At 39.1% G+C, this 15,362-nt stretch overlaps 1 protein-coding gene across 1 annotated transcript in view; it reads right to left on the bottom strand.

The window, feature by feature from the left end:
* CUNH9orf85 (chromosome unknown C9orf85 homolog) overlaps window positions 1-15,362 on the bottom strand; it is a 78,429-nt gene that overhangs the window by 19,524 nt on the left and 43,543 nt on the right. Inside the window, exon 2 of the mRNA XM_003782951.2 lies at window positions 13,014-13,120. Within this exon, the coding sequence (XP_003782999.1) occupies window positions 13,014-13,120 (107 nt within the window). The remainder of the gene's footprint in view (window positions 1-13,013; window positions 13,121-15,362) is intronic.

Raw genomic sequence — 15,362 nt, 5'->3', positions numbered from 1 at the left:
ACTCTGTCTCTACAAAAAATAAATAAATAAAAATAAAAACAGGAGTTGAAAAAAGAAGGGGGTTGGTTATAAAAGGATTAATTTATACTTATCTTTAAAGGATGGCGTCCTGGGACCTGTGGCTCCCACACAACCTGGATGCCCCATGTCACACTTGAATTTCTGGCTGCATGATTCAGGCTGCCCTGTCTGCCTGGCGGTGCTTCCAGAATCTCAGCTCTAAGGGGGTGGGTGCAAATCTTTGGACACCCAGGGAAAGCTTTCTTGTTAGAGACTGACACACAATCAGGTGCATCAAGTGGGTTGAAGAACTATGAATACCGACACGAAACTGGCCATCAGCACTGTCTGTACCAGCTTTTTCATCTTTCAGCTTCTTTTCCACTTTGTAAGTTACTGGTTTTCAGCAAAAGCATCTCCAGATTTTAACAGTCTCAGCTCTGAAAAGCTCAAATGGAACTTACGGCTGGCATCTATAATCTATTCTTTGGCGGCTGGGAATTTTGGCCTTGCAGCCAAATTTCTGATTTGTTGATTCTCATTTTGTATTAGAAAATGATTGGGCTTGGTGCCTGTGGCTCAAGTGGCTAAGGCGCCAGCCACATACACCTAAGGTGGCGGGTTCAAATCCAGCCCGAGCCCACCAAACAACGATGACGGCTGCAATGGAAAAAAAAAAGCCGGGCGTTGTGGCAGGCGCCTGTGGTCCCAGCTAATCAGGAGGCTGAGGCAGGAGACTTGCTTGAGCCCAGGAGTTGGAGGTTGCTGTGAGCTGTGATGCCACGGCACTCTACCCAGGGGGATAGCTTGAGGCTCTGTCTCAAAAAAAAAAAAAGAAAAAGAAAAAGGAGTAGGGTGGCAGCCCCACATGCCAGAGGTGGCGGGTTCAAACCTAGCCCTGGCCAAAAAAAAAAGAAAATGATTGGTGACAAATTGTTTATAATTCCCCATCGGGCAGTGCTGTATGTGTACTTCTTTGTATTCAAAATATGGAGTGCTGGCCTACTCTGGGAATTTCTGCCCGCTTGCAGAACTTTCCAGCACTTCTGCAAATCAGTAGTGGTTCTCTGAAGCCCTGAAATACCCTAAGTTTTCCAAAGCTCATGTCATCAATGGAACACTTGTGACAGTGGTGTTCTTCATCATGTGGATTGCCTCAATGCCTCCTTTGTACAGCTTCATGTATTCTGTGTAAGGAAGAGAACCCTACAGAAGGCTTGGATTATTAATCTAATTTTCCTGGATTGCTTCCTGTATTGTTTTAGATATGATGAATGTCATGCGAATGATCAAAATTTCAAAAGGGTGCATCAGTTGTCTTTTCCTTCAGACAAGAGAAAGCCCCAAATAGCCTTTAGAATAGAAAGCTTGACTGAAGGCATGCTATTGATAAGCAAATTTCATTACTATTCATCATTTTATCTTCTAATAGGATAAACCCTTGGCATGCTTTTGTGCTTCTTTATTAATAATAATTGTTATTCAGGGTTTCAATGTCCTGTTTTGTTTTGTTTTTTTAGAGACAGAGTCTCACTTTATCACACTCGGTAGAGTGCCATGGCATCACAGCTCACAGCAACCTCCAACTCCTGGGCGTATGCAATTCTTTTGGCTCAGCCTCCCGAGTAGCTGGGACTATAGGCACCCACCACAACACCCAGCTATTCTTTTGTTGCAGTTTGGCTGGGGTCAGGTTTGAACCTGCCACCCTCGGTATATGGGGCTGCTGCCCTACCCACTGAGCCACACCCTGGGTAGAATAATGTGCTGTCATAGCTCACAGCAAACTCAAACTCTTGGGCTCAAAAAAAATGATAAATATAGTGGTTAATCTTTGTAGAAATCTCTTAACCTCCATTGGTATTTTTCTCTATAAAAAGAGGACTGATAATTTAGGGCACTTGGTTTTAAGTCACCAATTCTGCTGAAAGAATGGGAACTTCTTTTAAATCTACAAGTAGCTCTTAATATTTGTTATTAAGCATTCTTTCCTTACTTTGGCTGGTGACACCTCTATAGGGTTTAATTTTTGAATTGGTTGGCATATTCTTAGGCTATCGTAGGGATTACAGCAAAGCCTACCCTTTTCCCTTGTTTGGTTTGCTGAAAGATCAACTCACAATTACAGCAGATTAATAAGAGAAAGGTTTATTTCCAAATACCACATGCAGTGGGGAGGAACCACAAGAGTGATTACCCAATGGTCAGAGTACTTTTAGAAGGGAGCAGGGAGAAGGTGGGAAGTATAGGTGTTGTAAGTGCGTGCTAGAGGGGCTGTACAGATAGATGATTTGGGGGCAGGTCTGCTAATATTCAGAAAAGGAAGTCAGAGCAGCCCCTTTTGATTCCTAATCAGGTTACTCAGCTTTTATGTACACAGAGGAAAGTTCTCTTCCAATGCTTTCTGATCATGAATGGCCTTTAATTCAAAATATTCTTTGTACCAAGGGGTCATATTTTGAGACGAAATTCCTTAGGTCCTTTACTATTTGGAAAGGAATATATTTTTCATTTCTGATATGGAATCATCTATTAATAATGAATTTTCTTTTTTTTTTTTTAGAGACAGAGTCTCATTTTATCACCCTCAGTAGAGTGCCTTGCAGTCACAGTTCATAGCACCTCCAACTCCTGGGCTTAGGTGATTCTCCTGCCGCCACCTCCTGAGTATCTGGGACTACAGGCACTCATCACAAGGCCCAGCTATTTTTGGCTGCAGTTTGGCTGGGGCAGTATTCAAATCCACCACCCTTGGTATATGGCGCTGGCGCCCTACCCACTGAGCCACTGGCACTGCCCAAAGAAATATTTTACCACTTTGGAAATATTTCATTAATTTAGTCATGGGAAACACTTCTTGTATTTTAAGATTTTTCAGATGTCACTTTCTTATTTCTATTTTTAGCATTTTATCAAATTACTGAATTTTGATGTTATAGTAAGCCTTAAGACCTCCTTAGGAGATGAATTTCTTCAAAAAATGCATATTAATAGATGACTATTTAGGGTCTATTGCTAATATGAAGAGTCATTAAGAAAAAAGCTTTAATTTTAATACTGCTGCTCCTATCCACTTCCCTTATATTTTTATGTGAAAAATTTACCATTTCTATTTGCAAAATCTGAGTTCAGAACTCAACAGCATCAGTATCAATGTATTATGCAAGATGTACTTATTGTGATTCTAAAATAGGCCTCTTCTTGATGAAATTCAAACTAATACAAAAATATCAGTATTTATAGTTTACTCACGCCCATCCCATCCTTGCTTAGTCAGCATTTTGAGTGCTTTGTTTTTCTTTCTTTGTTAAAGGATAGGAAGAAAATAAGATAATTTAATCCAAGTATTCTGAGTACAACATTATTGTCTGGTTATGTGAAGATAGATGACTGGTGACTTGTGTGTTTGCTTTTACTTTGGTTCTTGCAATCCAAACATTGATATATATTTATCTATTATTGCTTTTATTTTTTTCAAGTACTTCACTTTAATGGTAGTTCTTACCTAAGGTAAAAAGAAATTTAATTCAACTGGTAGTGAATAATTGAACTTAACTGAACCCAAGTCAAAAGATTTAACCATTCTGTTTCTCAGTTTGATGAAGACTACTGGACTCACTTTCATAGTTCATGCTATGTTGATGAAGAAAGGCTAGCGGAATAAATTCAAGACTTTTTATTTTTTTAATTTTATTTGTTTTTCCATTGGAGATAGACCCTGATGAATTTTAGAATTTTTTAAAGAAGGAAATTGAAAGCTCAATCAGTAACTAAATAATAAAATGAGATTGATTGGCTTATACTAGGTACATTTTTATTTACTTGTTTATCTATTTTTTTGAAACAGAGTCTTGCTCTGTCACCCTACGTAGAGTGCAATGGTGTCACAGTTTATTGCAATCTCAAACTCCTGCCCCCAAAGTGATCGTCCTGTCTGAGTAGCTGGGTCTCCAGGCCAGCAACAGGATGCCTGGTTGATTTTACTATTTTTAATAGAGACAGACAGTGGGGGGGTTGCCTTTGCTCAGGCAGATCCCAAACTGCCTGGGCCTCCCAGAATGCTTAGGATTACAGGTATGAATCAGAGCACCTGGCCTATTTTTGAAAGAATTAAAGTAATGCAAACATGGTTATTTGTAGTTATTTGTTTTTGAAACAGTTAATATTAAATCGATAATTTGTTACTAAATTTAGTGCTGTCCACATTATAGGCACTAAATATATACTGTTTAGAGGGGGTAGGAAAGTGATTTTAACTTGTTTTTGCTCTTTTGCAAGAAAAGTGGCTTTTAAAAAAAGGAAAATACTTATATTATAAAACTATTTTCAAAATTCATTTGGTTAGAAATAAATAAACCCTGAAATTAAAAAAAAAAGATGATCTTTAAGGTTTGGCTAATATGTTTTTTAAAAAAGATTTGTAGTATAGAGAAGGCGAGCATACAGTCAGGGAGGTGGCCACGCGGTGGCATGATGTATTCACCAACATCCTTCTCTGCCTCTACTTCTCACAAATGGCATCACCTTTTTGTTCCCTACAGTTTAGAGAACCAGCCCTCAACCTCCCTCCTACCCTCCACTGCCACACCAGAGTAGACACAGTACAGATAAAAGCAGAACAGTTCTACTTAGACTCCTGCTGCTAGAGTCCCACCCTTCACCACTGGGGCCCTAGAAACAATTTATGTAAAATAAGCCTTTTCTTTAAACCACTGGCTTATTCAACTCTGGAGCAACAGAGGAATTTGAATAGAGGTGAGCTGAGGAGACAAGGATAATTTTAAAAGAGTTAGGAGAATTTATTTACTCAATGCAATGAAGTATAAAGAGATAAGGGCTGTACTAGGACAGTCAGTGGGAGTAAAATTGAAGCAATAAAATACAAATTATCAATCAGGAGGTACTAAATACTTAGATGTTTGGATTAGGGGAGTGACTTTGTTTAATGAAAAAGAAACAGTGTTTTAGGCACAAAGCTCCCGCTTGAAATGTAAAACTGTTAGGCCAGGCATCTCTAGAGCAATGCTGCTTCCAAGGCAGGTCATTCTGTTTTGTGTATTTTTTTCCTTTTTCAACTGAAATATTTTTATAATGAAGTCTACTCTCAGGTTGGGCATGGTGGCTTATGCCTGTAATCCTAGTAGTCTGGGAGGATGAGGCAGGTGAACTGCTTGAGCTCATGAGTTTGAGACCAGCCTGAGCAAAAGTAAGACCCTGTCTCTACTAAAAATAGAAAAACTGAGGCAAGAGGATCGCTTGAGCCTGAGTTGAAGGTTTCTGTGAGCTATGATACCACAGCACTCTACACAGGGCGACAGCTTAAAACTCTGTCTCAAAAAAAAAAAAAAAGAAAGAAAGAAAGAAAAGACAAGAAATCTACTCTCAATGACATTGATCTCACAGCATTCAAGGTCTGGGCTCCCTTCTTCATACTTAGGCAGTTCTGTTCAGTCTGTTGTATTCATGGGATTTCTGGTAAGCTTTTGTTTTACTAAAATATTCTGTAGCTGAAGAGTTTGAGTGCCTTGGCTCTGTGAGTATCATCTACTCCACACGGAGCAGGGTTCCTCAGCCGAGACACTCTTGTCAGGCTGAGCTGCATTTTTCCTGGTTGGGGCGGGCTACCCTGTGTACTGCAAGGTGTTTACCAGCATCCCTTCCTGATAACCCCAGGCATGACAATCAAAAATGTCTCCAAACATGGCCACTTGTCTCCCAAGGGACAAAATCTACTCCTGCCATCCCGTCCCCAGTTGAGAACCACCAATATAGAGAACTCACAGGTCCAGTCCTAAGCAGAGATCCGACCTGTTTGCAGCTTATTGCTGATTGTTATATCTGCTTCTCCTTTGTTCTCCCACTACTATGGTGATGTGAAACATGAGCTAACATTATATTACCGGCGATCTGTTAGTTTAATGGGTGAAAAAAGAAAAGCAGGCTAGAGCGTCTAACACGCTAGACTACTCACTACCCTTCTAAGTTAATAGGAGAAAAAGGTTGCTTGGTTACCTGAAACAAAAGCAAAAGAAGATTCTAGGTACCAGCTTAAGCATTTCAGGACTGAAAAGCAAAACCTATTCATCTTTCTACAGATACATGTATTAAAAAATAAAAAGCAGGTTGGTACTCGGTAGTGAATGCAGTACACAGCAGTAGACGGCGTCCACGAACTAGACAGGTGACTTTTGTAAAAACTAATGAAGCAGTAGGTTCAGGTGAAGAAAGGACAGACTTTTTGACTGAATAATAACAATGCTGAGAATTCGCCGTGAGAAAGTAGGAAAACAAGGTCTTGGAATCCAGTAATTTGCATTTGAATCTTCACTCCATCAGCTTCACTTTTGTCTTGGGTAAGAAGTTTAATCCCTTTGAGCCCAAAATAAACAAAAGAACTCTTTTCCTTCAGGCCTTACACAGCTTGAGGAAAGGGACAAAATCTTTAAACCATTTATATTTCTAGTACCTGGAAAAATACTTATAAATAGGTTTTAAGTATTAAAAACAAATTCCTTCCTTTTTAAGGAGTTACAGAAATCATTTTACATATTTTTAAAAATTTCTTTCCTAGGCATTACTGACCGGGACCATTTTATATTTATAAGACCTCTTGCTTTTCTAACATTTCAGGGTCATACCCAGTTCCATATTTACAGTGTTCATGAATGACTTGAGATTGACCAGGAATGGTAATGAATGATTTTGACTTATCCTTAAGTTTCTTTTTCAAATGTCAGAAACAGAGCATTTGAAAGATAAAGTTTTATACAAAAAGACTTAGACTTGTCCTGAACCGTAATCATTACATCGTCTATCAATAATCTTAAAGTCTAAACCCTCTTGTTCAGGTCTGATAATGATTATGCCACTCAGGGTGTCAAGGGAGAGGCTGATAACACCTTAGCAGCCCCCCACCAGGCAGTAGTAGAGACTGCCTTTAAGATCAAAAGACAGAAGCAGGCGCATGCCTATAATCCCAGCACTTCAGGAGACTGAGGCAGGAGGATCCCTTGGGCCTAGAAATTGGAGGCTGCAGTGAGCTGTGATAATACCACTGAATTCCCCTCCAGGTGACAGAATGAGACTCCATCTAACAACAACAACAACAACAAAAAGACATGGGCAAAAAAAAAAAAAAAAAAAAAAAAAAGACACGGAGAGTCCTGGTACAGATTGTGCTGACTTCTAATTAACTGGCAGTATATAAAACAAGGGTGGCAGCTGGCTTTTGCTTTTATCTTTATAAGCCTTTCACTTCATTTCTATAAAGACTTAAAGCTTTGATTATTCAGAGATATTTAAAATTACCTCATCACATCAAAGGACTGTACAAGTATCACACTGTTTACACACCACTGGTAGGTCTCATGTTTTTTATCCCCTCTCTACTCAGCCATCATCCTATCCTCCTCCAGCAAATATACCCAGATTCATCTTCTCTCTCTTCCAACTTAAGGTAGGACGGCTACTCTTTTCCAAAAAGTCTCTAGGACCGGTCCAGGATTATTTTCAGTAATTGAGAGAAACTGACTCCAACAACATGCCTACAAAAATCCTGCAGCATGTCACCTCAGTGACAACAGAAAAAGACAATCATGAAATATTGCCTGTTAAGTATAGACACAGTATATTTTTTGCTTCCCATGGTTGAAATAGATAAGTTATAAGAGTTTAGGTATCAAATTCTTCTCTGATCTAACTTTCACCATCAGAACCCGTGGACAATAGAAATTTGCTAATTCGTGTAGTTTTGGTGGCTTATACAACAAACAAATGGGAGAAAAGGGTTTTAATTTTCCCAATTTTCCCAATATCCAGAATATTACTTCATTCCAAAAGAACTGACACTTATGAAAAGTTCCACTTTCCCCTTTACTTTATGTTCTGCTGAACTTTCTTTAAGCAAATCCTTTAGTAACATAATTTGTGGCAAGAGACAGCTGGACAAGTGAAACAAGATTCAGTATTTTAACCAATGGCAACACTTAATGTGCCTGAAAAAAAAAAATGAATCCTACCACAAAAGATACATCTGGTATCCAAGTAAACTTCTTAAGCAAATTATAATAAAGGACAAATTTAACTTATAGGTGTTTTTTTATTTTTATTTATTTATTTTTGAGACAGAGTCTATGTTGCCCTTGGTAGAGCACTGTGACGTCACAGCTCACAGCAACCTCAAACTCTTGGGCTTAAGTGATTCTCTTGCCTCAGCCTCCCAAGTAGCTGGGACTACAGGTGCCTGACACAATGCCCAGCTATTTTTTATTGTTGTTGTTGTTGTTGCAGTTGTCATTGTTGTTTTAGCTGGCCCGGGCTGGGTTTGAACCAGCCAGCCTGGGGGTATACGGCCAGTGCCTTACCCACTGAGCTATGTGAGAGGTCCTTCTTTGAACATTTAAAATGTCAAAGCAAATTATGCTACCATAAGCATCACCAAGAGATTCAAGTCCCTTACAATGCTAGTCAAGTCTTAATACACACGGGAAGCAAATGAGTTATACTTTCTGTAACACTCTCAATCCTGGAATTGAGTTTTGAAAGCTAGGTTTTCCAATAGTATACCTAACATACCATGAATTCAGGACAATCTGAAATCCATGATGTTCTAGGTCAAGCAAGTGACCTCCTAAGTAATGTGTTCAGACTAACAGGTTTCAAAACATGCTATCCCAAAATACAGCTCTTTTGCTTACTGAACATTTTACGCTGAGGAAATCTGAGAAACCACAGGCGTAGGAAAGACTCTCTGACCTTCCCCTGAAATAGGCCATAACCTCTCCCCCCACATGACAGGTGCCCTCCCTAGAGCTGGAGGAAAGAAGCATCATTTCCTTTTTTTGAGACAAAAGTCTTACTAAGTTGCCCCCAATAGAGTGCTGTGATGTCACAGCTCACAGCAACCTCAAATTCTTGGGCTCAAACGATTCTCTTGCCTCAGCCTCCCGAGTAGCTGGGACTAGAGGCACCCGCCACAATGCCTGGCTATTTTTAGAGATGGAGTCTCACTCTGGCCCAGGCTGGTCTCCAACCTGTGAGCTCAGGCTACCCACCCGCCTCAGCCTCCCAGAGTGCTAGGATTAGAGGCTTGAGCCATTATGCCTGGCCACGAAAGAAGCAGCCTTATTCCTGAAGACCAAGGGACAGTGAGAAGAATCCAAACAACAGGCCTTGCTGAGTGTCTGCCGGCTTTACTATTATTAGCTCTTACCCCTTTGTCCCATCATAATTTTCCATGACTTTCTACTGTTCATCAAGCACAGTACAAAAATACTCACGTTTACCTATTTCTTTGGATCTTGATTTTCTTATGGGGGCTCCTGTGGTCCCATAGAACTTATCATGTTTCCTAGTCTCTCATGAGTTACAATTTAATATTAACTTGTTCTATATACCCTGGTATAGAACAGTTAATTCATTCATGGAAATCTAAAGTTTATAGTGTTAACAGCTGCCAAATTTCCCTACTGCTAATATGAACCAGTGAGCATACAGCTTGGTTTTACCTTTTTAAGGTCTTTTTACCTATAGTTTGGTATTTGGTATAATATTGTACTTCCGTCCTTTTGCATTCATTGTGAACTAGTGTATGGCTATCCTCATCTGCCTCCCTGTGATACAGGACAGCAGCTCTTGAGGTCCCCTTTAGCCCTCATCTCTCTGACACCACTAAGGCCCCCTGAAGGCCTATGGACCACTGCACTGCCCAGGTGGTGACAACATCACCACGAACTCCCCTGACTTCAAGGGCTTTAATGATTCCAACATAGGACACAATTGCTGATCTTTCGGGCTATGTGTTCACATTCAACCATTCTTTTTTTTTTGCAGTTTTTGGCTGGGGCTGGGTTTGAACCAACCACCTACAGCATATGGGGTCAGTACTTTATTCCTTTGAGCCACAGGCGCTGCTCACATCCAACCTAAAAAACGAAATATAACATTTTCTCCTAACACTGTTTCCTTTATACTTTTGTTTTTTTAACTGAGTCTGTGCTTCTGAATAAAGTATTTTGTCTTTCTAGGACTTAAAGCATGCAAATTCTTCTGATGTCGTAAAAACCTTAAGATTATAAATAATATACAAAAAAAGGAAAAGTTGAAGAGCTGTCTAAAATACATAAGTTCAGGGGGTGCCTGCAGTACCAGCCCCATGTAGCTGGGGTAGTGGGTTTGCACCCAGCCTGAGCCTACTAAAGAGAATAAATTAATGAAGATAAACATAAAGAATGCAGTACATATTACAGGTAAGACATTAAGATACAGATAAGGCAGGAATGTTTTTCATGATTTCCTTTGTTACAAAGCACTAATTTATTGAAGTGCTATGGATATACACATGTTTATTACTATATTATACTTCCAATACTTTAGGAAACAGTGCTAAGAAGAGAAAATAGGAACTGATGATGAAATCTCAAAATATCTTTGTAGAAATAAAGACTTAGTAGAAAATTTCAGAGATCTACAAATACCGTATTAGGCCTATTAACTAAAACAACATGATCTAATGTTCAACCAGTAACTAATTATTATGGTACAGAACACAGTTAATTGGCTCAGCGCCTGTAGCTCAGAGGCTAGGGCACTAGCCACATACACTGGAGTTGGCAGGTTCGAACCCAGCTCTGGTCTGCCAGGCAACAATGGCAACTATAACAAAAAAAAATAGCTGGGTGCTGTGGCAGGTGCTGTAGTCCCAGGTGCTGTGGCAGGTGCTATAGTCCCAGCTTCTTGGGAGGCCAAGGCAAGAGAATCACTTAAGCCCAAGAGTTTGAGGTTGCTGTGAGCTGTGATGCCATCGCACTCTACTGAGGGCAACAGTGAGACTCTGTCTCCAAAAAAAAAAAAAAAAGCTGTGTGTTGTGTCAGACACCCGCCTATAGTTCCAGCTACTTGGGAGGCTTAGGCAAGAGAATCGCTTGAGCCTGAGAGTTTGAGGTTGCTGTGAGCTATGATGCCATAGCACTCTACCAAGGGCGACAAAGCAAGACTCTGTCAAAAAAAAAAAAAAAAAAAAGAACACAGTTAATTCATTCATAAAAATCTAAAGTTATGCAGTACAAATGCTTGCCAAATTTCCATATAGCTAATCTGGACAAGTGAGCATAAAACTCATTAGACTTATTTAAAAATGTTTTCTTTTAGAAGGAAATGCTGGAGCACAGGGGAAAAAAAAGACTGAAAGATAGGAGAGAGAAACTTGTAAAGCTATTTAAAGGGAGAGTCAAGTACACCTATAATAAATAAAAAAAATTCTGCTCTGAATGGGTAATACAGAAAAAAGTGAAGAAGGAAAAAAAAAGAATCTAAAGAGTTAGTTTATCCTTCCTTCAGTCTATTACCTTTCACTATTAAAAGACACACCTGGCTAGGAGAGACAGCTCATGCCTGGAAGGCCAGGATGGAGGATAGTCTAAAGCCAGGACTTTGAGATAAGCCTGGGCAACTAAGTGAGACCTTGTCTCTATGAAAAGAAGGGAAAGAGAGGAAAAGAAAAAAGAAAGGCAAAATTAGCTGGGCATGGTGGCAGGCATCTGTATTCTCAGCTACTTGAGAGGCTGAAGCAGAAGAATTGTTTGAGCTCAAGGATGTAGTGAGCTATGATCATGCCACTGCACTCCAGCCTAAGCAACAGAGCAAAATTTGTCTCAAAAAAAAATAAATCAATAGGGCAGTGTCCATTGCTCAGTGGGCAGGGCACTGGCCACATACACTGAGGCTGGCAGGTTTGAACCCAGCCCAGGCCTGCTAAAGCAACAATGACAATTGCAACAACAACAAAAAATAGCCAGTGCCTGGAGTCCCAGCTATCTAAGAGGCTGAGGCAAGAGAATCACTTAAGCCTAGGAGTTTGAGGTTGCTGTGAGCTGTGATGCCACAGGACTCTACCTAAGATGACAGCTTGAGACTCTGTATCCAAGAAAAATAAAAAGCAGCACCTCAGGTGAAATAAACTGCTCAAGTTAAAACACTCAAAGCTATTAAATACTGACATAAATTACAAATTATCAATCTAGTGATTCACTTGTGAGACTTGACCCAAATCATTTCAGTAATCTTCACAAATTGAATTAAAAGGTCAGACCCCTTTGAAGAACTAAAGATAACCTATGGTAAATAGTGTTACCTCATCAGTGGAAGATAGAATTTTACAAAACAAACTGTCTCCTGTTAGACACAACTTACCTTTTCTGAATAGGCTCTATAATAATGGTGCATTATTTATTTATGGAAGGAGGCAGAAAATGTCAAATTTACTTTATTAATCTGTCTGCCTTCACAAACCAAGATTTAGCATGCAAGATGAAATTCTACATGAGAGAATGGAATTTTTCTTTACTTACTTTAATATTTATTTGGGTACAGGGCAGTGCCTGTGGCTCAGTGGGTAGGGTGCCGGCCCATATACTAAGGGTGGCAGGTTCAAATCCAGCCCCGGCCAAACTGCAACAAAAAATAGCCAGCTGTTGTAGCGGGCACCTGTAGTCCCAGCTACTTGGGAGGCTGAGGCAAGAGAATTGCCTAAGCCCAGGAGTTAGAGGTTGCTATGAGCTGTGACGCCACAGCACTCTATCGAGGGTGATAAAGTGAAACTCTGTCTCTTAAAAAAAAAAAATGCTCAGTGCCTGTAGCTCAAGTGGCTAAAGCACCAGTCATATACATAAGAGCTGGCAGGTTTGAATCTAGCCCAGGCCTGACAAACAACAATGACAACTACAGCCAAAAAATAGCCGGGCATTGTGGTGGGCACTTGTAGTCCCAGCTACTTGGGAGGCTGAGGCCAGAGAATCACTTAAGCCCAGGAGTTGGAGGTTGCTATGAGCTGTGATGCCAGGGCACTCTACCCAGGGTGACAACTTGAGACTCTGTCTCAAAAAAAAAAAAAAAAAAAAAATATATATATATATATATATATATGATTTATTTGGGTACAAATTTTGAAAATGATGAAATAATAAACTATGATACACAGTATATTACTAGGAAGGTAATCAAGAAACTTAACTTACCATTTTTTAGGTTTTGATAATGGTTTGTATTTGCTGTATTTTACACGCCATTCAAGAACTTCTTTACAGCGCTGACATACTCCATCATGAAGTTTTGCATTAATTTTCTTAAAAACAAACAGAAAAACAATTGAGAATTTCAATGGTGAGGCAGCATTGCAAACCCCACAAAAAGACACATGAGAAATTTAAGGTCTTAAAAAATAAGCACCTAACTTTGATCTGTATTACATTTTATGATATGTTATGTATTTTCATGTAAATTACTCAATCTGGTCTGTACCAAGGCAATGGTTCTTAACCGGATGTAGCTCAGAATCATGTAGAAACTTTTTAATCTCCTGGCAGATACATTTGGAGAGAGTCCTCCCCATTGATCTTAACTTATGCATGTGTTAAAATTCAAATTGTATAGCTATGTGCACATTATTGTAAATTATACCCCAGTGAAAACGTAATAATAAAAAAGAAAGTCTAACTCTTATGTTAAAACTATCATTTCAAAAATTCAAATCCTCCCAGTGGGTTGAAATTAAGCTGGGAAATCAGACAGTCCTGAATTGTCAGTCTGTAGGGAAGAGCAGAGACTGAAATTTGCCGATGGAATACTAGGAAGAAGCTGAAAGCGAGAAGGCGTTCCATTATTCAGTTTAATCCTTTTGTACTCTCATATAGAATATTTTTATTATAATTTTCTTCACAAAATGTATTGGGAAAGGAGGATAGTAAAAATCCAAATGTGTCAAGTATTCTATGGGACAGTTTTATATGTTATAAAATTCCTGTGGTTCAGTCCTCTACTGTCAGAGAACTCAGTGTGCTCTAATTGTTTGGGCCGCGGAAGCTCTGTCTTTGGCTATTGTTGGAATAATGAGTACAGGATATTTTACATTTTCTTTGTTTCTTTTGTTTCCTTTTTTAATTTCTCAAGGGGAGAGAGAAACATCACAAAGATGCAGATTATCTGGAAGGCTATTTAATAGTAAGTTAATGTTTAGACAAGATCCTCTAACAGAAAATGAAAGTTCGTTGTTCTTGAAAATTCTAAACAAGGTAAAATATTTGACAAAACATTTATTCACAGAGAAAATATTTCAGGAATATTCTCAAAATCCATAAAGGAAGCTGCTAATACATTATGTTTGAATTTAACTCTATAGTGGAAAACATATGCTGTTACTTATAACTTGTGTCTGGCTGTATTCCTTTCTTGCTGACATAGATGTAAAGTCTGTCAGAAAGTAAATTATGCATATGTAGAAATTCTGCATTTTCCCTTATTCTGGTCCACCAACTGCTGCCAGAAGGAAGGGAACCTGTATCTACAAACCAAACTCTTCTTCCTCTCAACCTTGGTAGTTGGTCATCAAACACTGGCCTGGCTAAGAAACACAGAAGTTCCCATGTTATCATTTGTTTTAACTGCCCTCTGATGCGCAGAATATCTCACGAAAAGCATCACTTCTATTTCCTTAACTCTAACAATAACTGAAAAAAGCTAATGACTTTACATGATTACAATACAAATGTGATATGAACTTCCTAACTGGAATTCTTAGACCACTGAACATTTCGTTATTGGCAATTTTGCTGTATAAGACTCATTCTGCTCGTTAACCAGGCAGTATCCTTTGGTTTCTTGTTTGTTTCTGTATCCAATTTCTGACCAGTTCATCTTGATTTACAAAGCTGTGCATAGTTTGGAAACTGGTTTCTTTAGGGTGGATCGACAGAAGAACAAAACAGGTCTTTGTGAGGACTTGTCCTGTGAGTGATATGTGAAGCAGTGTGAATGGAGATGCTGTACAGAGTTCACATGACTGACAGCAATTCTCTAAAATTAAACTGGATTTTTATGTGTTAAGAAAGGAATGAGAGTAGGAATGAAAATGAACAGTACTTTTCACTTAAAAATAGGTGCAGAAAGAAAAATGTATACCTTGTTTTACTATATTTTGGTAAAACAGAAGTGTACTCCTGAGATGTGAGCAGAGAAAAGCTAAATCCTAGTTCTAGGGATCTTTCCGCCTAAGGCAAAGGAGATGACAATCTTACCTTACTCACACTTATGTTTACAACTAACTCTGTTTTGGCAACTTATTTTAGTATATTCCCCATGGTAGAAATCATAGGTTATTAAGGCTAAGATTTAAGTATGCACAAATAAAAACCCAAAAGTTAGTGTTATAAATAGAAAAGCCATTTAATGCAATAAATTACTTTCCAGATTTTTCTTTTTCCAGTTTTTGGCCAGGGCTGGGTTTGAACCTGCCACCTCTAACACATGGGGCTGGCGCCCTACCCTTTTGAGCCACAGGCGCCACCTCTACTTTCCAGATTTTTTTTTTT

Source organism: Otolemur garnettii, unplaced genomic scaffold (genome assembly GCF_000181295.1).
Source record: "Otolemur garnettii isolate 467f Iridium unplaced genomic scaffold, OtoGar3 scaffold00006, whole genome shotgun sequence".
Lineage (NCBI taxonomy): Eukaryota > Metazoa > Chordata > Mammalia > Primates > Galagidae > Otolemur > Otolemur garnettii.
Note: the sequence above shows the minus strand (reverse complement) of the source record. Positions and strands in the feature narration are given on the sequence as shown.